General features: G+C 41.4%; 1 protein-coding gene across 2 annotated transcripts; it reads right to left on the minus strand.

The window, feature by feature from the left end:
- Nucleotides 1–460: 460 nt before the first annotated feature.
- On the minus strand, nucleotides 461–21,995 carry MLH1 (mutL homolog 1). Of its 2 annotated transcripts, XM_064443956.1 has the most exons (19): nucleotides 21,672–21,994; nucleotides 20,879–20,969; nucleotides 20,653–20,751; nucleotides 19,668–19,741; nucleotides 19,298–19,370; nucleotides 18,096–18,187; nucleotides 16,738–16,780; nucleotides 16,022–16,110; nucleotides 14,309–14,421; nucleotides 13,627–13,720; nucleotides 12,483–12,636; nucleotides 11,282–11,640; nucleotides 10,124–10,272; nucleotides 8,276–8,384; nucleotides 7,400–7,463; nucleotides 6,661–6,825; nucleotides 5,751–5,843; nucleotides 5,495–5,608; nucleotides 461–4,956 (listed from the first exon to the last, which is right to left on the minus strand). In XM_064443956.1, the coding sequence occupies exons 1-19, from the start codon at nucleotides 21,776–21,778 to the stop codon at nucleotides 4,789–4,791; spliced, it is 2,250 nt and encodes a 749-aa protein (XP_064300026.1). In that variant the 5' UTR covers nucleotides 21,779–21,994; the 3' UTR covers nucleotides 461–4,788. The 2 variants fall into 2 exon arrangements, with proteins under 2 accessions (XP_064300026.1, XP_064300027.1); XM_064443957.1 differs by lacking the exons at nucleotides 461–4,956; nucleotides 5,495–5,608 and having other exon boundaries at nucleotides 5,737–5,862; nucleotides 21,672–21,995.
- Nucleotides 21,996–22,887: the final 892 nt, after the last annotated feature.

Genomic DNA, 22,887 nt, shown 5'->3' on the forward strand with positions numbered 1-22,887 from the left:
CTGGGTGCAAAAAATAAGCCAGGATCAAGTCTATCACTTATGCCACTTCAGAATATTCAAGGTCTCTTTCAGAGGATGCAGGTAAGAGTAAGTCATTAGAAGGAAAAAAAAATCAAAACCTGTCATTTAACAATGCCGGAATGTTCCTAACCAAGTATTAAACTCAGTGAGAAAAATGCATCTGGGATAGGTCAAAAGTTCCATTAAGCCTGTGAAGTTCATGTAGGTGCATGACTTTATTTGAACACCTTCCTCAAACTGGAAGATGCATTTCCTCCGGAAATCTAAGAAATGCAACCTGTTCTCAGTGCACGCTTCCTCCTGCAGTTCAGTACTCAGAAAAATTAGGAAAGGGGAATGTCATGGTTCAGCCTCAGTTGGCAACTAAACACCACGCAGCTGGTTGCTCGCTTCCCCCACCCCTGTGGGATGGGGAAGAGAATTGGAAGAGCAAAAGAACTTGTGGGTTGAGATAAGCAGTTTAATAATTACAATAAAATAATAATTGTAATATTTATTATTATAATAATGACAATAATGTTAATATAAAATGGAAAAGGAAGGAAGAAAAAGGAAAAAAAGCACAAACACAAACGATACAACTGCTCACCACCTGTCGACCGACGCTGCCTGGCCCTGAGCCGCGAATTGCTCCCTCCCTTCCCCGGCCAGCTGCTCCCCCGTAACATACCGGGCATGACGTTACATGATATGGAATATCCCTTTGGTCAGTTTGAATCCGCTCTCTTAGCTGTGCCCCCTCCCCTCCCAGCTTCTTGTGCCCCCAGCAGGGCATGGGAAGCTAGACATGTCCTTGACTAGTACAAGCGCTACCCAGCAACAGCCAAAACATCGGTGTGTTATCTCAACATTTTTTTTCATGCTAAGTCCGAAGCACAGCACTATGCCAGCTAGAGTGAAGAAAATTAACTCAATCCCAGCTAAAACCATGACAGGAAATAATTTGAAATCATTAGCTGCAAAGCAGAACAAACCAGATGCACTAGTGACAGAAAGTCCTTCAGGGGGTATTTTGCTATACCAAACGTGAATAACTCTATGGCAAATGTAAAGATTTTGCAAGCCTCTCCTAAACCAGCACGGTTCAGGGCCTCTGTATATTGAGTTAAATGAGAGGCCCTGTTTTCATACATGGGTAGTTTGCCAAGGAAATTACTCCCTTTGGCACATCCACAAACAGTTCTGCTCGCTGCCGTGAGAGGTGGTATCTCCTGGAAATCTAAAATGCATCAGTTACGGTATGGAAAGGAGTTAAAACACTCAATCTGAAATAATTTTGTTCACTCCTCTTAAACCTATCTGTAAAACCTGCAAAGGTGACCCAAAAACTCAGCTGTTGAATTTTGTCCCTCCCAAGGATGTTTCTCCTCTCCTCAGGCAACCCCAGAGATGTCACCAGAAGCACTTTCCACCAGCCTTTCCTAGAAAATGCTGCCTGCTTTTGTTTCTAGCACAAATGAGATCGTTCAGGTGAAAGCCAGCGGTAACGGGCTGATGACTTGGTGTGACAGTCTGACAGCAAGCTGACTTACCTTGTGCTAAGAACAGCTCTGAAGTGGTCAGCCTTATCCATGTACCCCAGACGCGGGTCGTCTCCGAGCTGTCCTTCTGGGACGGTGCCCCAGCTCCTCAGGGACGGTTCCTCTGGCGGTAGCGTCCTGCGAGCATACCCAGTAGGAAAATCACGGCAACAGAGCTGCCCTTGTTACAGCAAAGCCAGGCTGAAGCAGCCATGGCTCCCAGCTCAGGAAAGCTCTTGCTTCTGCCTTGAGGAGAAGTGTGGGCTCTCCTTTCATGGACCGAGAATTGCATTCGAAGAACAATCCCTGCTCATTGTGGTGTCGCCTAGAGAGGTTCCCCGGCAGCAGGTAGATGAGTTTTGAAATGAAGTAGCACGATTGAACCCTGCTATGTTTTAACAATTGGAAGTAAGGAGCTTGAGACGAATGACCTTCAGTCTGGCCTACTGAGATTCAGGGTCAGTACGATACTGGCTGTCACAGTAGATTTCTCAGAGTTGATTGGGTTTTAGTGATGGAAGTTGTGGTCAGAAAAACAACAAAACAGCAGAATCTAGAGTTGGGTATCTAACTCAGCTAAACTACTGCATGTCCAGGCCTGGAGGACTGATTTTGTATAATCAGTTTTCCTGTGAGACATGAGTAATTAAGTTGATTTGAGCAGTTAAACAAGCAGGCAAGGAAGCAGCTCACCCTGAGGTTTTCTAGTTTTGAAAAGCTGAATCTGTGAACTGCTGTGGACCCAGCAAATGTGGCTGCGTGCTGTTTATAATTTGTTGGATTTGCTTGTTATTGGCCTTGAAAATGAGATTTGAAATTAGTCTTGTTTCAAGAAGCAGGTTTGAATGAAGAATCTAAAAGGGAAAAACCCCAAGCCCCAGCAAGCTGTTGACCAAACTAATACCATTGGCTGGTTGGCATTTTGTTATCCATGACAGGCTTAGGAGTGTTTTGATCGATGATTTATTGCAATCTTAACTTCAAAATACATTTTGTAAGAAAGGTTTCCTGCATTTTTTTCTCCTTAGGAAAACAGTTAACCCGTATCCAGGTGTGTAACGCTCTGAACTATATAGATATAAAAAAAGCTGTTTCAGCCTTACGAGGAGTGTTTTTCATTTTGTGCTAGAAACTTGGCACTATGTAATCAGGTTTCCATTAAATACCAAAAACGGGGGGGGAAATGAACGTAACGTAAGAGATACTTAGGGTTTTCTGGGTTTTTAGTTTTGAGTGGGATCAGGAACCTGCAGACCAGCGTGATAAGGAGCCGGCTTTTGTTACATGGCAGGGGGGTGCACGCCCCCCATCTGCCACCACACTTAATGTATATTTAAGCAGGTTTGTGCATATCTGTAGACATTTCTCACACGTGCACACGTTGAATCAACTACTGTCTAAACAGGTTCTCTCAGATGTTCCACAGAGGGAACTTTTCATGTTTAATACCAAATGTACTTATTTGATGTATTAGGCATTACACGGGTTGGATTTAGAAGAGCGATACGGCAGTATGCTGAAATCACACTTTAGCAAGGGCAAGATACAGTGGAATCGCACTACAAATGTGATTCCCAGTGCCAGTCCCTTTACACCCCACTGTCACAGTACCCCCATCCCCAGGAGGTAAGTAATAAGCGGGTTGAGGCCAGCTCAAGCCAGTTGCTCACTTCAAATTTCATGGTGTTGGCTGCTCAGTTGTTGCACTGCATGCAGTGGAGCCTGAGCCACGCATCTGCTTCCCCCTTGCTGCTCTGGCTGGCTCAGGAAGACATGCCACTCCAGTAGTTATCTCATTGACAGTATTGCCATCAAAGGCAGCGGGAAGTACAAGGAAGAAGGTGCCTTCTGGAGCAGCGTGGGTTTTGGCCGTAGCCTACTCTCTATGGACAGTGAATGCCAATAGGAACTGCCACTCTTCTCAAGCTGGCATCACAAAGGGGAAATGAGCAGCACCTGCAGTGGCAGTCCTGAAATACTGGAAATCAGACTGCCCCCATGTTAGACTTTGCTGAGGCCAGCAGATACCCATCTGAGAGGCCTCATCCTTTTGGACCCATATCAGGTGCTTTCCTGGTGCAAATGCTGCCTTTCAGGAGTATTTCTCAAGGCAAGGCAGGTTTCGGGACCTTTGTGGTCCAAAGTATTAGTGCTTCTGCTTGGACCAGCACATCTTTCAAATGGAACAGCTACCTTTACAGCACAAAACTGAAGCTTACTGGGGCTTAGAAAAATGCTTTCCCTGTTGAGAAACGGCCTTGTATGTGGCAGATCACCTTAGGCCTACTCATTAAATTGGAGACGACTGTCGTTCAGTTGTCCGCACTGTTGCCACTTCACATTCATTTTATTTGTTCAGAAGAAACCACCAGGGTCTTCATTAGTTGTTCTTACAGTGCATATTGTGAAGCTAAAGAACACTTCGGGAGTTTTGAGTGCCTTCACATGTACAAAGCATCTGCTAAAACCTCATTTGGCATATGGTGGAGAGCACACCTGCTTCTAGTTCCCTTGCTCTAAACCACCCCACTGAAGCTGCAGCGTGGTACCAAGGGCCTCCTTGTGGCAACTCAACTTTGTGATGGTGTCAGGGAAGGTCAAGGGTCAAGTGAAAGCTCAAGCACCTTTTCCCTCTGCTTGAGCAAGACTAACGGCTGGAGCCTGTAGTCAGATTGTCAGCTGCAACTCCTCTTTGAGGTGAATGTCGTGCGTGCATGCTCATTTGTTTCCATTTTCAGACTCCTTGATTGAAAGGAAGGGATTTGCCTTATTCCAGCAAGGGCTGTGAAATATTGCATGACTAGCTCCTGCCCTAACAGATTATTTTAAGTGCTTTGCATGAACATTCACAGTCATTCTTAAAACAAAAGGAGGGTAGGTAACCTATACTGCTTTCAAAGAAGCAAGCTAAGTTAAAGCACTCACCTTTCAATTAAGTTAGGCTCTATCTCCTTTCACAATTACTTAACCCAATTAATTTTCTTCAGTAGCAGCTGTTTAATAGGGAAACCTCAAAGCATTAGTTGAGATTTTATTTTAGGAACCCCAGTTGGGTTTAGACTAAATTGTTTGGCTAAAACAATTCTTTTGATTCTTTGAACAGAAGGAAAACAGACCATTTGCTATCATGTTAGTATAATATTAAATCCCCTCTTTTTCTTTCCTCCATCAGGATTCCAGCTTTATCCTCTACTAAGTAAAACAGAACGTAGCATCAATGTTTTTTCGATACGCACCAACTACTTGCTCAACATCTCTCAAAAACTTTGTACAGGTCAGGCAGGTTGGCAAGCTGCAAAATGTTGCCATCTTCTGTGAAGTGTTTAGGAGGTAAAAGATGAGTCCTAAAAGCTTTGTAAAGTACATGTTCCACAGTCCATTTCCATGTTGTTGAACCAGAGTCAGAATCTTCATTCTGAAATACAGAAAAAAAATGCCAAATAATTAAACTGAAATTATCTTTTACCAGAGGAGAGCACTCCTTAAGAAAATGTATTATGTAAGACTACAGCAACTGTAAAGTTCTGCTGCTATTAGAGAAGTTCATTCTATACAGTCAAGTCAATTTTAAGCTCTGGAAAGTCACAGAATGGGCTAGCTTAACTGAGTGATTAAGCAGATCCTTAGAAACAGACTATATTTTTAATTTATGTGCATCCTTATTCTTATATAGAAGCTTATCATAGCTCAGCATGTTAAAAAATACATCCAAAACTCAGAGGCCAAGGATTGTTATAATATTAAGTACAGTGCAATACCCAAAGATAAAAGGCTCTCTTTAATACATCTAATACTTCAGAAAATTTAAGCCAAACTCTGTCAGAATCTTGTGGAACTGCCACTTGATTCACTTCACTGAAGGCAGAGTTGGGGATAGAAGTCTACAGCTGAAAAAGGGCAGCATTTCCTGGGTGGTGTTAGTTGGTCATAATGCTAGTTATATATTCCTGTACCTGAGAGTCTGTCGGGTTGGCTTCATCTATTACATATTGCTTTCTAATGGAGTAGAACATAGCTAATTCTTTACTTAGGCTTTCAAAACACTCCTTTTCTTCATCCCAGTTTACCTGTTAAAAGAAAAATAAATTATTTAATAGAATTTGGGTAGCAGTCAAAGGCTTGATGGAGATTCTGATAAGGTAAAGATATAGAACAAAAAAACCCAGAAGTAGTAGTTTATGAATTAATAAAATCATTAAGAGAATATACCTCTGTGGCCAAGCGAAGGATAAACATAGGCAGTCCTTCCAGCGGCGGAACATAGTTGTCTATCAGAAGTGGTAGCCCAGTAAGGTTTCCTTCCTGCAAGACAACGCTGCTGCTTCAGTAAAGTGGAGGGAAAAAAAAAAAACCTCACTCTTGCAGTAAACTCACCAAAACTGTTACATATTATAAGACTGATTATTACCATACATAGCGAGTCCTATGGGTATCTGAAGCTACAAGTTTTTAAAGCCTGGTACCAGGCAGACATTACAGGCAGAGGGTTAGTGGTGGTGTTTAGCTTCACAAGGCCTGGGTTTAAGCCACTCAGCTCAGGAAGACCTGAATTCAGCCTCTACCTCTAGCCACTGACTACACAGATCCCACTTCCCAAGAGGATATCTGAGCGCAGTGTCTGGGTTATATGACCCTTGATGAAGCTGTTCAGTTGTGTATAGAATAAGGGATGCATTAGGCCACACACAAAAAAAAAAAAAAAAAGACAGATGATGTCACCAAACAACAGCCATGGTGACGCTGTAGCCCCGCCTGGCGAGAGCTGGTTGAGCTGCACACCTTGTTGGCGAAGAGATTTGCTTTCTGGTTATGGAAGTAACGACTAAATTATTTTATTTGGTAACTAATTAAATGTAAACTTATTTGCGTAGCGCCCTTCTAAAAGCAGCATAAGTCCTGGGCATTTTTAGTGAAAGAGGTCACCCACCTAAATCTTACTGGGGCTAGTTCTTAGTGATAGTTAAGTACTGTGAGCAAACTACTGCAGTTACCTGTTACCAAAATGCAGAATCTTAGAATCATTTAGGTTGGAAAAGACCTGTAAGATCGAGTCCAACCGTAAACCTAACGCTGCCAAGTCCACCATTCATTCCCTGTCAGAAGTAATAGCAGCGCTCACCTCATCAATTTCAAGAGAAAAATAGTCTTTCAACATCTCGGTCTTCTTTTGCAGAAACTCCACAATGTACTCAGCAAGCCCTTCTTTTGGGCCATCTTCTTCTGTCCAGCCACTTTCAGGATCCTCTAAAGCAAGCATTGAAAGCTCATATAAAGGAGCTGGCTCCTAAAAACAGAGAAGGCAAAGCTGTTAAGGATCAACACGCTCTACTGGAAATCTATAGCTTCTTCCTTCACATATAAACTAATTGTAATTAGTTTATATGTAATTATGTAATACGTAATTAGTTTCTGGCCTGCAGAGCAAACAGTTCTGATTATCATAACCAGTGTAAGAAGTGTGAATTTCTTTCTGATATAATTCTGTGCAGTCCACAGTCCTGCAGAGTGCTGCGATACTTAGAGGATAAGCGCTAGCAACCAACGCTGTATCTCTGATAGATTGTGTATTCAAATTAATTATTTGTCCCAATGTAACGAGCAACAGCGAGACTTGGTGAATGTCCAGAAGTGACACTAATAACAAGCAGCCAGGATGACAACTTACAGTAGTAGCCACAGAATTACTAACAGAGTTTTCTACATTCTATTCTTACTGTAAAAGAAACGTGAAGCATCGCTCTTGTAGTGGACAAAAACCAACCTGTAAAACTATACATTTTTCTGAAAGGACAGGCTTATTGTAAACAAATTTTTAAAATATTTTTTTAATGTAGGATATAATGTAAAATTATACTTACAGACAGCCTTAAGACTCCAAAGTTTGCAAAGTCATAAATAAGTATCTGGTAGAAGAGTTCTTGGCTAAATTGAAGTACAAAAATTAGTTAAATGGACAGGATCACGTCTCTCCAAGTTACCATAATTAATAGGGGAAGGTAAGGGTCATCTTGGAAACATCAGACGTACGTATCTGTTCATGTTAATGAAGATCTTACTTTGACTCGACAGTTTAAGATTCGCGCACACTATCTAGATGTTTACCATTAAATCTGTTTGTTGGTTTCTGACATCATCAGCCACATGGGTGCAGAAATGTTACATAGTCAAGTATGTAGCCGCTATCAGTTTATTCCCAGACACCTTATATTTCAACCTCTTTACTCCTTTGCTGCACTGCAAGAAATGCCCAGGAGCTTGGAAGTTGATAGACACTTCTATCTTAAGTATATTTTGTTATGTGTTACAAAATTTATGTAGCTGGCCCTGCAAGGCTGCATATGCAAAAATACAAACTTTACGTTAAGATCACGTCCTGCAGCTTCTCTTAACACAACTGGATACAACGTTTTACATGACTTTTCTGAAGCCTCTGATTGCTCATCTTTGTACAGCACGCTGTAGACAATCATGAAGCAAGTAAAACATCCTTCCCTTCCCCCAGTCTGTGAGCACACAGTACAGTAGCTGGCATTTTAATTACACCAATTCCCTGCCACTTTGCCCTAGCACGCCAGACTTGTTTGTGCTGTTCTGAACCAATCGCTTAATCTTTAGCCTCATGACTTTTTGGATCGGCAACAAGAAGACGATGTTGTTTTTCCTGTCATTTCCTTCTAGTCAGCTGGGTAATTGGTACTTATTTCAACTGCCAACAAGTCTAACAGCTTCTTTACCTGAGTTTTGTCGTATTGAGAAGATACAGTTTTGTCCGATACTGGGCCAGAGCCCACTGAGGACTGACACAGCCAACAAACGAGTGATCGTGTAGCATCTCCTGAAGATCTGAAATGATTGAGGGGGTGGGGAAGAAATAAAAGGATATACCTTCATATTTACAACCCTGCCCTAATTTATTTAGTTGAGTGGTTTGTGTCTTTTTAGCATTCAAGTCTCAGATTACTGTTCAGTCACTACTACCCCCCTGCTTCTTCTTGTAGGCCTGTACTACCAATTATCCACGTCTTGAAATAATTATTTGTGCGCGCGCACACACATATATATATTAAAGCTTAAGTGAGAACAGTTTATATAAGTTAAAGTAAAATGCCAATTTTAAAAAAGAAAATCTCTGTGCTTGACTTGAATGGCCATTCAAAATTCATTTCCAGCCCCAGGAGATTAGTAAGGGAGCACAGACACACTTCAAAGAAAACTGCAGATGTAAAACAACTTTGCAACAAAATCTAGTATTGTCAGACTAAATTCTGAAGTGTGACATTATAGGTCCATAATTCATTTTTCTCTCCCAAAATAAGTTTCTGGCCTTCTCATTTATATATCTCTTTAAAAAAAAAAAAAAAGAGAGAAGTCAGATTCCGTAGTATGAGTTCATTTTAGGCATTCCACAGAAAAGCGTCACTAGCTGCAGTCCGTGGGAGCGGCTTCGCTACAGGAGGGTGGCACTGCAGGCACAGCATGTACAAAACACTGCGCTACCCAAATTCCACTGTTATCTTTTCCCAAGGAATACAATATTGTGGGCAGAGTATTTCTTTCTTGCAAAGGTCTCTTGCAGGTATGTCTTACCCATGCAAAGACAAGACACAACCTCAGGCAGCTGCACAAGTTCTGCCATGTATTTTGAGACATTTTATGGCACAGGGACAATTCTCTGATTTCAGTATTTAAACAGTGACAGTCAGATATGGGATTACTGGCTTAGAATTACCAGCCTAATGCAAAACTTTTTCTGTAGCACAAGTAACTTGGAAGTACATGCTTTCTAAAGGCCAAGATTTTTAGTAATTCATAAAAGTAGTTTATTATTACAGATGTCTGTTAGCCTTGCCATTTTAGCTGTGGAGCATCCCCAGTTCTTACTATCAGAAAAATCAAAATCAACTCAACAAACCCCCCCCAGGAACATGAGATTCTCAAGATTTAGACTAACTGAATAATACAGTTTATGTGACTCAGCTTGACTCTGAAGGCATCTGAAAGAGCTAAGAGGGAAACAACCCCATGAAGAATTGCAAACCTTTTATTATTTTCTAAAACAACTCTTACCAGCAGAAAGAATAATATTTCACGAGTCTTTTTGTTTCATATAAGTGGGACAGTTACAAATGAAAATGAAAAGCAAAAGCAGTAAATAAACTGATGATTATCAAGTCTGTCCCAGTTTACTTCTCAATCATGCAACTAAGCAAAATTTTTGTATTGACCGTATCACAGCTCCCATTTCTGTTTGAAAATTACAATATAACGTAGCTTCCCAAGCTGTGATTCTATAGTGTTATTAGTTATGATGCAAGTTAAGATTTGCAAAATACTTAGAATGCAAAAAAGGTCTATCAACTAACAGGGTACAGGGAAGTTTTTAAAACAGTCCTCCAGAGTGGCTCAGCTGCCTGTCCAGAGTTTAGCCCTTAATGTTTAACAAACGTTTTTGTTAAAAGCTTGCTCAGCAGCACAGTGAGCTGACCGGGCCACCTTTTAAATACCTTTATCCTCAGCAGTTCAATCAATCATATTTAGTTGGTGGAATAACAATAATCTTGAGAAGCAAAAGGCTTGCTTACTTGCATGTGCCTGGTTACTAATTTCCTCCTGGAGAGTCAATACACTGGTCAAGTTGATAATTCTTCTTCTAGGGGTGCAGGCAGCAGTCATGTCCTTTCTGGTGTCATCTTTCTCCATTTCTATGTCTGCATCTTCCCGTGGTCTCTTTCTGCAATACCGAAACTAAAGGAATTACGTTCAATTCTCCTATGACTTAGGCAAAACACACCAACAGACGGGATGCTCAATTCACATGCTGTACATTAACACAGGAAATGCAGAAAGTTTCCCAGAGCATCCCAGAAAGGAAGACTGGTTTATTTTACTTCCGAGGCATAATTTGTTAGGAAAAGGAAGTTCATAACAGAATTTATGATTCTCTAATAACAATAAGGACCAAGAGAACTGGGCTCTAAAGGACACATTAGAAATGTTGATATTTCTAATTATTTTTTCCATAATTTTTCTGTAATAGTGGGGGGGATCAAATTTCCTCAGAAGACTCTGGACTCTCACAACAGCTCCTGCGGGAGCTATAAGATTACAGCACTTTTACCTTTACTAGGGTAATGTCTGCAAAATTCAGTAATGTAGTTTCTATCCCCCTACAAAGGGAGGGCCTCCAATGAGAGACAGACCACTATGATCTCCCTAAACTAAAGTTAATGTCATTATTTATCATAGAATGTCCTGAGTTGGAAGGGACCCAACAAGGATCATCAAGTCCAACTCCTGTCCCTGCACAGGGCAACCCCAAAATTCACACCATGTGAATGAGGGCATTGTCCAAGTGCTTCTTGAATAGCATCAGGCTTGGTGCCGTGACTGCCTCCCTGGGGAGCCTGTGCCAGTGCTCCACCACCCTCTGGGTGAAGAGCCTTTTCCTAATACCCAGTCTAAACCTCCCCTGGCACATCTTCCTGCCATTTATACTGCTTCCTGCTTTTCTGTATGCACGGAAATCCCATTCCAGTTATGAAATTTATCACCAGTTATGTAATTTACAGTTTACAGATTAAGTGTAATTTCTCAATAAAATACCATGGAAAGTTATTCTAGGAAAATTTTTCCTGCTGAAAAAGTGGAAGTCCAAAGAGACCAGAAAACTCTTCGGTTTCAGGGCCATGCCATGAAATAAATGGGTAGTCTTCTACAACATCAGGATAGATGAGACTTACCGAGGAGGCACTGTCTCAGGAGACGAGCGTCCGCCCTCACTCAACCCCCCAGGCATCACTGTGTCCTCCTGAACATCCGAGATTTCAACTACATCACTGACGTCTTCCATTTCAGCATCCTGTGGCCTGACTACGTCCTCTGCAGGTTGTGCATTAGCCTCTGTTGTCACTTCAGCGGGGTCTGCACGCAGGGGGTTGTTCACCGGCTTAAGAAAAGCATCCAATTTCTGCTCTCGGGAATCAGTGCGGACCATCTGGTGTGCGTAAATTTTATCACTGGTTCCTTTGGTAGCTGCAGAAGAGTTTGCTGATGCTTTTACAACCTCATTGGAAGAGCAGTCGGCCCCTGGAAGCAAGGTCTTCGTAGATCAACAACAAGAAAAAAAAACCCACAAAGATCAGCCACATTTCTCACAGCATCTTACTGCTCAGAGGCAAGTAACTTTCAAGCCCCACAAACGCAGCATGAACTGCTTAAACAGGCTGCCAACTTTGCTAGACACAGCGTAAGAGTCATCATCTTGGCAGGTAACGAAATCATTAGTTAGCACTCCCTTACCTCAAAGGGAAAAATATTTAATGTAAAAAAAAAAAACGACAAGGAAAATTGCTTTTTAAAAAAATGATTGTAGTTATAGTTTAAAACTATGCTTTATATAAAGGGATATTAGGAAATCTTCCTGATTTTTTTCCTGGTTAGATTAAATCCAAGGTGTTGTCAAATCCATAGAACGAACAACTTCCTCAGTCACGTATCTGTCACACAGACCAGGGCAGAATAAAAACAATTTACCACATGTGAAGACTAACATATTGTAAAATTAAAGAGATTGAAGAGGTACTTGACAGAAGAGTATTTAGAAGTTTTTCATGTACTTTTTCCTCCGGTCAGTTCACTGCTGTATTCCTACTGTAATTCATTTTCGTAAGTGAAGAACATCCATCACGTCAAAAGGACTTAAGCTGAAATTACAGACGCTACTTCTGAAAAGGTGGCCCATCTTCTTAAGATTTCTTTAATTGTTAACATAGGTATATTAAAGCAATTTCATCCCTGAAACATTGAGCAAAGATCTCAAGCTACCAGTATGACATTGATGATTATCAATCACTGCATATATTGTACTATTGAACAGAGTAGATGTACCCACGATAGTTAAAATAGCAACCACAGCTCTGCACTTCAAACACATATTCTCACCTGAGTAAAGTACATCCTTGAAGAATTAGAGCCCAACAACTTGCTCTCTATGTGTTGCTGCACATGCTCTAGAATGCTATCTTCATGAAGGAAATGGACCTCGTGTTTTGTAGGGTGCACATTCACATCTACATTCTGGGGGGCTATTTCCAGGCTGCAAAACATTTTAAAAGAAGTTAACCTAAAACTTCGCAGGGATGGCAGAGAGGGCACAAATCGGTTCAGTACAAAATTTGTCAGACTTGGGGCCATTGCTCCATGCAGAGAAGCCAAAAATAGTCCTGAAACCTGGTAAAGTTAGCGTATTAAAAAAATAATTACTCTGAAGAAGTCTGTTCCAAACACACCAAAATCAGCTTACATAGGTAAATTTAAACTAATCTCTCCGTTGTACTACTACAAAACAGTTTTTAGAAATATCTTTTACTTGCAGTATCTCATGAGTTAGTGCTTCTGATGCCCTGTCATTTAGCAATAATCCCAAGCAGGAATTCCATTTAACGCTGCAGTGCAAGAACTTCATTGTTAGAAAGCACTGGATATCAGTAAGTCTCACTGGTGAATGGCAAGATTCAACTGCTTAGCAATTACAAAGCCCAGTCTTCCACTCTATATCATATTCTCCAGTTTTTTAAAGGACAGTTCCAGTTCAATTTTAGCTATTACTTAACTTTAGAAAAAAAAAATTATTTCCTGTAAGCAGTATGCAATTCACTTCCTTCTGTTGCATTAGCTTACCAAGAACAGTAACTATTAAAAATAATGAGACAAATGTAAATCCCAGCAAGGAAAAACATTAATGAGTTTGGAATAAATTATATGACTGGTCTTAAATGCTATGCTGTATTCCTACTGTAATTCATTTTCCTAAGTGAAGAACATCCATCACGTCAAAAGGACTTAAGCTGAAATTACAGACGCTACTTCTGAAAAGGTGGCCCATCTTCTTAAGATTTCTTTAATGTGATTGATTTTTATAACATTAAAGATACACAGTGAATTACCTCCTGTCTGGCCGTTAATTACCTCAGTGCAATGCTTAACACTACTATCAGGAACACAAATTCCTTCTAAACTGACTGACCCTAGCCCAGCTATATCCAACACAATAGTATTAAAAGGCTAGTTCTTCCTATTACTTTACCTTAAGTACAGGAACGGGTGCGTACTTTTTGGCAAATAAGCGGCATACACAGTTTCTATGGCTTTCCGCAAAGCGGCTGACTCTACCAATCGATCTGAAACACAGAACAAAACGCTACTTCCAAAGTGCACCACTGAAATAACGCTGCACAGTGTCCAGCTACACTCTGAGACCAACTTCTTTATGCTTTGTATCTTCAAAGGGTACCTGTGATACCCATTTTTCCTGAGACCTATTTATTCTTCATATAAAACCAGGAATAGGCAATAACTTCTTAGTATGTTTTACATTTAGTAGGTTTTTTTTTCCACAAACACTGAAATAACCAGACAACCTTTTCATTATTTCATACAGTCAAGGTTTGTTGCATCCTGTGCCAGTGTTACTATGGGATGGAGAGACGACTCTGTGTATGTCGGCAGGACACAACCATAACCTTGATACTCCACAAGCGTAAGTTTCTTTGGGCCCAGTCTTAGCTGCTTTCTGCTATTCAGGGTGCAAAGCATGATGCACATTACAAAGAGGAAAACACCTTAAGAATTACAATTAACTCTAATACTTATTCCTCAGTGTTTTAAGAACAATCATACATTTTTCAGTTCTTCAGAAAGTTTTGTTCTGATTATTATTTAAGCAACATATGACTGTACAACATACTGCCTTTTTGTTTTAAACTTACGGTTTATGAAGAGTAAAAATATACATTTCTTCACAGAGTAGTTTGCATTCGTGATGTAGCCTTTCATTTTAAAGGCCAGACTTGTATCTTCACAACCCACTTCTATCAGTTCCCTATTGACAGTTTGATAGAAACACACACAAAAAATGAAATTTTTCTGTTGATGCAAATTTCAAACAGTGCTCAGAAGTAGCAATATATTGCTCTATATTCTATTTATATCACAGTTAGTGAAAACATTAGAATTATCTGAGTTCAAACATTCATTGCTGAGTCACAAAAATTATTTAACTTGAACTGCATTTTTTCTTCTTCCTAAGTATATGTAAAATAGTAATACAGTATGACTGGAGTCTGTAAAACTATCCACAAGATCTTTTTAATACTTTAACATTCCACAGTATCCATAATATTATTCCCATCTGGTGATAATTCTAATACGCATTTCACTGTTTAAGTCATTGACAGAGATAGACAAGGACACTTCAAAATCGCCAGCAGCCAGGGAAGAATGTTCTTGTTCTTGAACTACCCTGTCCACATTTGCAGTTTATTGGTCGGATGTTATGAAGTCATAAAAATGTAAAAGTTTTTTTCTTGCTCATGCATACAGATCCCAACATTAACAATTTTCATAACAGTTCTTATAATTTTCATGATTCATTAATCAAGGAAATCCGCTTTGGTAGTTGGTGAACACAGCTCTAGCAAGGCATTATGCCAACTTCTAAAGTTAACATAGAAAAGGCTTATGGACTATTTAATTCGAATTCAATGAATATATACTGAGTGCCACTTTTATTTGTGTTCATTTGTTAAATCAAAATAACAAGCTAGACTAAACAGCATCTTAACTTGGGTAAAAGAAAAGTTCCACTTCAAAACATCTGATCAAAACGTTTAAGTTGAAACTGACAATTTTATTCAGAACTGTACAAAGGAAAAACTGTATCAAATAAACAGTAGTAGTAGACAAAAAAATGCATAACAAAGAAATACAAACAACACTGCAAACCTTATCACTAAACAGCCTCTCTATTTTGTTTCATTTCATAAAGGTGTTTATGTGTATCAGAAGTTACATTCCTTACATGTGAAGTGTCATTTTAGTAACTGAATCAAATTGACACCCAAATATTCATGGGACAAATCCATGCCACAAGTCTATTCAATGAATTCTTCACAGCTAAGTGTCTTACAAAGACAGAATTTTTCCTAAAGCGGCAGATATATTTTCAAAAGATGATGGGTTTTATTTGTTTTCAAACTTTCCTGCCTCATCTAATGTAGCTTTCGTCAAAGTATTAAACTGTAACAAATTTGAGGAGACTTCAAAATTTGTCAGGTAGCAGACTGTGGCAAGAAGCTGTAAGATTTTCATGGCGTAGGAAGAGGCTAGGAACTTGTAGAGAACACAGGTACAGCTTACTCTTTTTAAGTGAACACACACAAAGTTACAAGCAGATGATTCCCTTTTAGTGCATTAAAGGAACAGCTTTGCAACTTCCCTCTTTCCTCTGATATACCAATAATAAAAAAAAAGTCACACATTCTGCAAAGCAAGGGGGAGTCCTATTATTGCAACACTCCCTCTTTGCAATTCACCCTGAAAGACGCAAGAAAAGTTAGCACAGCCCACGTTATTTAAAAGACAAAGGGGAAGGAGGTTTAGAAGAAAACTTCATGTAAAAAGGAAACTTGACGTCAGTATACCTGCTAACAGCGTTGCCAAAGATGGACCTAATGTTGTCCACTGTTGAGGCGTTGGATAAGGTTCTAACATCTGACACGGTATCCCCTTGCTAAAGGGAGCAAAAATGAGCATCGATCAATTCACAGTTCAGCTGAAGTTTTAGAAGTACATTAAACTTAAGAGAACATTTCTAACATAAAGGCATGGGACTAACACCATTATAATGTTCTGTATTATTATTTACTTATTTGTGTTCAGAAAAGCAATAGATGGCAAGTGGATTACAAGATTTGCTAGATCGCATCAGACACATTCAGGCTAGTAACTCCATCTTTGCAAGGGAGGAACATGGACAGTTCAGTAATTAATTATCAAGACTGCCACAGAATGAAGGTACTCTACCCCATCCTCTTTCATATAGTTATTACTAACCAGACTCTCAGAAGAAGCTGAAACAGCTCATAAAGCTAAAGCAAAGTAACATGTTGACCACACAGAAAACACCGAACTGACAAATATATTCTTGTCTTGTTTACTTTTAACTAATATGTTTTCTATCCAGACTGCATCAACATACACTTCACCTCTGCAGTACAAGGGAAGGCTCTATATGCTATGCCCATTGCAAAAGATGCAGTGCAAGTTTTCTGGCTTTTTCAGATATTCACATATATATAAACACATACAAACATATATATATACAAACACAGTAAAGTTAAAGACTTTATTTACATACCTTTTTAACTGAAAAGCTGATGCCCGAGTTATGAATGGCATATCTGAAAAAAAGGTGAACATAAGACTGCAGTATATGAAAGAAAAGGTTACTTTCCCTGATTGCTGAAAAGCAGCTAGTGGCAGGGGCAAACGATTTCATTTCCTGTTACATAGTAATGTAGTTTGAGCCAAATTGAGCTTTTGTAGACTAAACAGCTAAAAACATGAATGTTTTGTATTTATAACTCATCTGTAACTGTATAAAATTCAAGGATCAGCTTAGCTTATTTCTCCAAAATAACTCATCAACTTCTATAGACCTGGTTAGTTCTATTTCATTGCATAGGTTTAACTAGGAGAACAGCAAAACCTCCTCAGTGTCACAGAATTAAGTCTCAACTACTATGAACAAGGATCTGAAAAACAGCTAGCTCGCCCTTCCAGCTTCTCCTACCCAGATGGTTCAGCTGTCTGTGACCCCAGGGCCAAGTTCTGATACACTACAGCTGCATAACCTCAGCTCAGACTTCTAGGAAAGTTGCTGAGTTGTGAGAAAGAACACACAGGAGAACCTTGCAAGATAAGAAACGTAAAAATGCAGACAGAGGTTAGACTGTGGTGACCATGACAGTGAGTAACTCAAAAATTCAAGAGCAAAACAAAACGAGAAGATGTAAAATCCCAATGGAAAAAAACCTCAGTGAGTTGGAAGCCTGTAACTCAGCAAGACTTCAGGCTGCTCCACAGGGCAGCAGGACCTGACCCTTCAGCTCCCGGCTGAAGTCTGCCTGCCCAATAAAGGCTCTGAAGTAACTCATTCGGGGAGCAGACTAACACTTAGCATATAGTCTTGCTGTTCTTTGCTAGCTTTTGTGTTTACTGGAAGTGTAAAGCAGTTATTTTGGTTAAATTGTGTAGATCCTGCTTGCAAAGCCTCTGCACGTGGCAAAAGATACAACGAAGGGACTCAGGAAGGGAATATCTGGTAGCTAAAGTGGTTTGGGGGTTTTTTTTTGGGGGTGGGATAGGAAATCACTATTCAGCTTTTTCATATTCAGCCAAATCTCAATGCTCTTGCACAGTTTTTACGTGGATTCTATTCAGCCCAAGTTCACTGAGAGTTCACTCATTCAGGTCTACCACCATTTGTTTGCTGGGATTCTTGCAAGTAATAGCCATAGTCCAAGCACATTGTTTGTCCATTGTTTTCTGTATCAAACTGGACTGTAATTTGACACTGTATACTAACAAAATAGTTAAAAACCTGAAAACCATCATCACAAAAATTACACCACACACACATATGCCAGTCCCCTTGAAAAACCCCAGTACTCTCAATGGCAGTAGAAAAACCTGGAGCCTCCTATCCCAGTTTACCTGCCAACAACTTCTAGTATTTTTGCATATTCCTCATTTGGATTTTTTAAAGCTTTCCTCCTCGTATTTACATTGTAAAAAAGATCTTCAACCTACAGAGAGAAAGATCACAATTAAAAATAATTAAAAAAAAAAAATCTTCTCTCACTGTATAATTAATTTAAATCCATCCTCTTAATAGATACTAGAACATTTTCTTAAAACTTTTTCATTTATGAAGGATAAACATTCAGTTTATTCCTTACCTGCTTAGGTTCACCTAACAAAATGCAACTCGAGAGAAATGTACATTTTCAAGTATTTTGGTACATCAGTATTTTTACCAATAATAACAATTCTGCAACTTACTTTTCAGCAAAAGTTATATGCTTTTCATTGCAGATGACAATGGATTCCCCGATTACGCTGTGTTTTAATGAAATGCGAGTGTATGTTAAAACAGTTGCTGCCATCAAGGCTGTTAATGTCATTAAAAGAGAAGCTTAAATTGTTCATTTAAACAATACGCAAATTATTTTTCTGCTATAGTGAAACAGGCAGAAATGTCAAGTTCAGCTTCTTTTTTTAAGATACATTATCCTAAATATGGACACGTGGAGCTTGCTGGGCATATGCTCCCACTGCAAGGCACGCGCCTGCGGGCTCCCAGGCCAGGCTTCAACTTCCCACCCTACACTGTGCAACATGCACGCTCCTTCCCATTCCCAGCTCCTCATTCTTCATAATCCTACTGCCAACCCTAATCCTGTCCCATGTTCAAAGCTTGGTGGTATAAGAAAGATGTGACCAAAAGACAAACAGCGGTTCTGCAGTTCCCTGTGCCAGCCCTCATCTTCCCACTCTGGCTTGTCCGATGTAGACCACTCCTCCATATTCAGCTTCTTGCAGCCCTAACTGCCCATTGATGCTTTCAGCAGTCTAGAAGGATTATGAAATATTTTTGGTAGTGTATGACTATGCTGTCCTCAGAAGATAAAAATCCAGAAAAAGAGAGGATCTTCTGAAGTTTACCTTGCTGGTTTTGGGGAAGAAACCAAAACAAAATAAACTAACAAAACCACACAACAACATCATTTGGAAAATACGCTACAAGGCGATACTGTTGTCATGTACCTTACAATGTAACATGTACCAATAAGTGCTGCAAGCGTAAGGACTGGGAAACAGAAGAGGGACAAGACAGACCATGCACAACAACTTACAGTGATCTGAGTTCCTTGGTTTCCAGCACAGGGTTTCGGAGGGGCTTTAATTTTTCCATCACTGTAGGTAGCTCTAGACAGAAAAAAAACCCATAATTTTTTACCCTACATTGTCTGCTGAAGTAGAATTTCTTTTATCTTTTTTCCCCCGACTTTTACAATTTATGGTTTAGCTAAAAGCTTACCTTTACAATTTGAAATAAAAAAAAAAATAATAATCAAACTATGTTTTCCTCACACTCTGGGTGTTTTTGTAACTACCCTGGAAACACATAGCCCACCCTCCTCCTTAAGAGCACTGAAAAGAGAATTAAATACATGTGTTCATTATTACATGCAGCAGAAGACACTTGGATAATAGGTAGCATACCTGTATGCACACTTTGCATCCGCTGTTTTAGTTGTTACCGTAACATGGGCAATGTGACTGATGCTAGCCAATGCCTACAGAAAGAGAAAGCACCTTTGTCAACCTCACTCAGGAGACCATCGATTGCTGAAGGAATGTCCACAGAAGTTATTACAGTTGTACTCTTTTCTTCCTTTCATGTTAACAAAGGACAGCTGGAAGGCTTTAGCTGTCACTTCCTCATGACTGCCCCAGTTCTTCTCCTGACTGTAGGTATTATTACAAAGTTGGGTTACAATGCTTTTCCTTAAGAACTCAATGGGCATGTCCACGCAGCTTGCTGAAACCTGCCTCAGGACCAGACCCCGCTGGCTGTGGAGCTGATTATGTTTAAAGCATGCGATGAGAGGACTCAAGCAGAATCGCATCCCTGGGGTTTGCAAGGATCTATATATCTGAGCACATGCAACATACTTATGTATCCTGGGGTCCATCCAGAGGGGAGAGCAGAACTGATCCTGGACTGTCCTTTCAGACAAATTTAGATACAGCCTACAGAAATTTGGAGAACTGGTATATGTCACGGGTCAGAGACACCAAATTTGACAAATAGCAAAAGAAAAGGAAGACAAATGTACCCTTCAAACATGTAAAGTATTGTATTTAGACAAATGTCTGACATTAAGATTCAGTTTTCACTCAAATCTTTCATTGACTTTTACCTGTAGGTTCCTGAAGCAGCATTTGAGAAGACACACCCTGTTTTACTTTTAAAAATAATAATAATAAAAAATCTTACTCCAGAAAGTAAAAAGAATATATGCCTCTCCTAGGCACCTATCTAATCTTGAAAGACACAGAAATGTATTTTGAACTACATTCACACAGCAGACTCTCAGAAAACAGAAGCTTCTGTGACGAGTATTGGGAATGAGATAGTACATACGCCCCACTACAACAGGATAACAACAAATGAACAGTTTCAAAACCTTGATGAAGGGCTTACCTCACCCCTAAAACCGTATGTAGCAATATTAGTCAAGTCTTCAAACTTTTGCAGTTTACTCGTAGTAAATCTCTCACATACAATGTCCAGATCTTCTTTCTATGTGAAATGGACAAGTAAGTCACCTTCCAAGTTTTTTTCGAGATCAGAAACATTTAAAAGCTGAAATAAATTTTAAAAGGTAGTACTAAACATCAGCATACAGCTGTCAACTTTGTTTACTCACTCTGATACCGCAGCCGTTATCTTGGACCTGGATGAACTTCAGACCGCCTTCTTTAACTATTACCTGGATACTTGTGGATTTTGCATCCAAACTGCAGAAACCAAGAAAGCATTCTAGAGAACAGCAGTTCTGGAGTATAGAGGACTACATGACTTAAACCAAATTTCAAATCGTTCACATACAAGCGACAGTTTGTTTCTACTCTAGTTGTCACTCATATTGGAATTTATTCTGTTTCGCATAAATCTTTACTGTCTCTTCCTTTTCTTGTAACGACAGTGATTATGCTAGACAGGTAAGACAGATTCATTAGACACATTCGGACAATTAGATTATTCTAAATCACCACCCGCAACAGTTACGACAAACTTTCAGAAGCTTCAGACATGAAGGAGGAAGGTGCCTAGCCCCAGAGCCTGCCCTGCTCGCCCCATCACCCACAGCCACCGCCGGCGCCGCGGCCGCCTCACCTCCCCGCGCCCCGCGGGGCCAGGCCAGCGGCGGCCACCCCACACACCCTCTAGCTTCTGGACAAACAGCCGAACCACTGACACCCAAAGCGACTGGCCCATAAGCTTATCAAACAACAACAACAACAAAACAAGCCCAAACATTCGTTTCGACAAGCGTTTTGCAAGGGAGCCGCCCCGCTGCGCCCGCCATACGAGGGCACGGGGGTCACCTCCCCTCAGCACCCCCCCACTCAGCTTTAACACACCCGCCCCCCCCACCCATCCACCCCACCCCCCGCCCCGTCACAGGCCCCGGCCGGGAGGGGCAGGCCCCGCGTTACCAGTTTTCTACCATCTCCTTGATGGCGTTCGCCGGCCTCTGGATGACCTCGCCGGCCGCGATCCTGTTCACCACGGCTTCGTCCAGCCGCCGGATCACGCCGGCCATCAGTGCGCTGACAGAAGCCCGGCCCGGGCGGCTGCTGGGCGGGAGGGGCGGGGGGAAAGAGCGCCCGGGGCCGGCGTGGGGGGAAGCCCTGGCAAAGGGGTCTCTGAGCGGAGGGCGATGGGGACGGGTCTACGGGGAACCCATAGCGAGGGGCCCGGGGGGGGAATGAAACAGGCCCGCTGGCGCCAAACCACCGCTTGCCCGCCCCCTTCAGCGGGCGGCTCTCCCATTGGGCGATGCAAGTGCCCATCACACGCCTCCTTCCTTCCCGCGGCAAAAACAAACACGGAGCGGAACGGGCAGGCGGCGGGACCCCGCCGCGATTGGCTGAGCAGCGCGGGGGGGCGGTGCTGAGGGGCAGGGCAGGGGCGGGGCGGGAGCGCGCCACCTAGCGGCAGGAGGTTGCGCTGCGCGCGGCGGGGCAGCGCGCGTCACGGCGTGCACCTGCGACGTAGGCGCTGCGGGGCGTGATCACCGCGTGCGTCGTGACGGGTGGCCGTGACCGAGGCGGGAGTCGCGTGCTGGGTGTGGCGTGGTGGGGTGCGGGTCACGCCACGAGCCTGTGCCCGCGGCTGGCATGTCCCCCCCAGCTGTGTGTGGCCGTGTCGGCTGTAATTTAAAACAGCTCCCGAAAGACACCAGGTATGTTTAGAGAGGAGGCGTTGCTCTCTTCTGCGTGGGGTGCAGGGCGGGGTATTTCCACAAATGGAGCACACCTACTGGAGTTCATTTTGACATTTATACATGATAGTTAACAAAATCACTGACGTCGTCTTCCATTGGTCTGCATCTTTTCTGCTTAGTTTTAAAGCTATAGTGTGATTTTAATTCACTGCACATACTCAAGAGGAGTTGGGGGCGCAGGGCAGTCCTTTCATCTCTCAGTTGAGTTGGTAGCTGCAACCTGCCCCTGCCGGAATTACCTTTCCCCCAGTTACTGTGCTTCGGCAATTGTCCAGTTTTTTAGCGCCTTCTGGTGCCAGATGATCCCTTTTATCACCGCTGACTGATTTGTGGCCTTCCCATATCTTCACAACCTTCTTCGTAGCAGGATGATTCCACTATTTGTGTTCTTTTGAGGAAACACTCGTCAGTGCGGCACACATTGC

This window comes from Phalacrocorax carbo, chromosome 2 (genome assembly GCF_963921805.1).
Source record: "Phalacrocorax carbo chromosome 2, bPhaCar2.1, whole genome shotgun sequence".
NCBI lineage: Eukaryota > Metazoa > Chordata > Aves > Suliformes > Phalacrocoracidae > Phalacrocorax > Phalacrocorax carbo.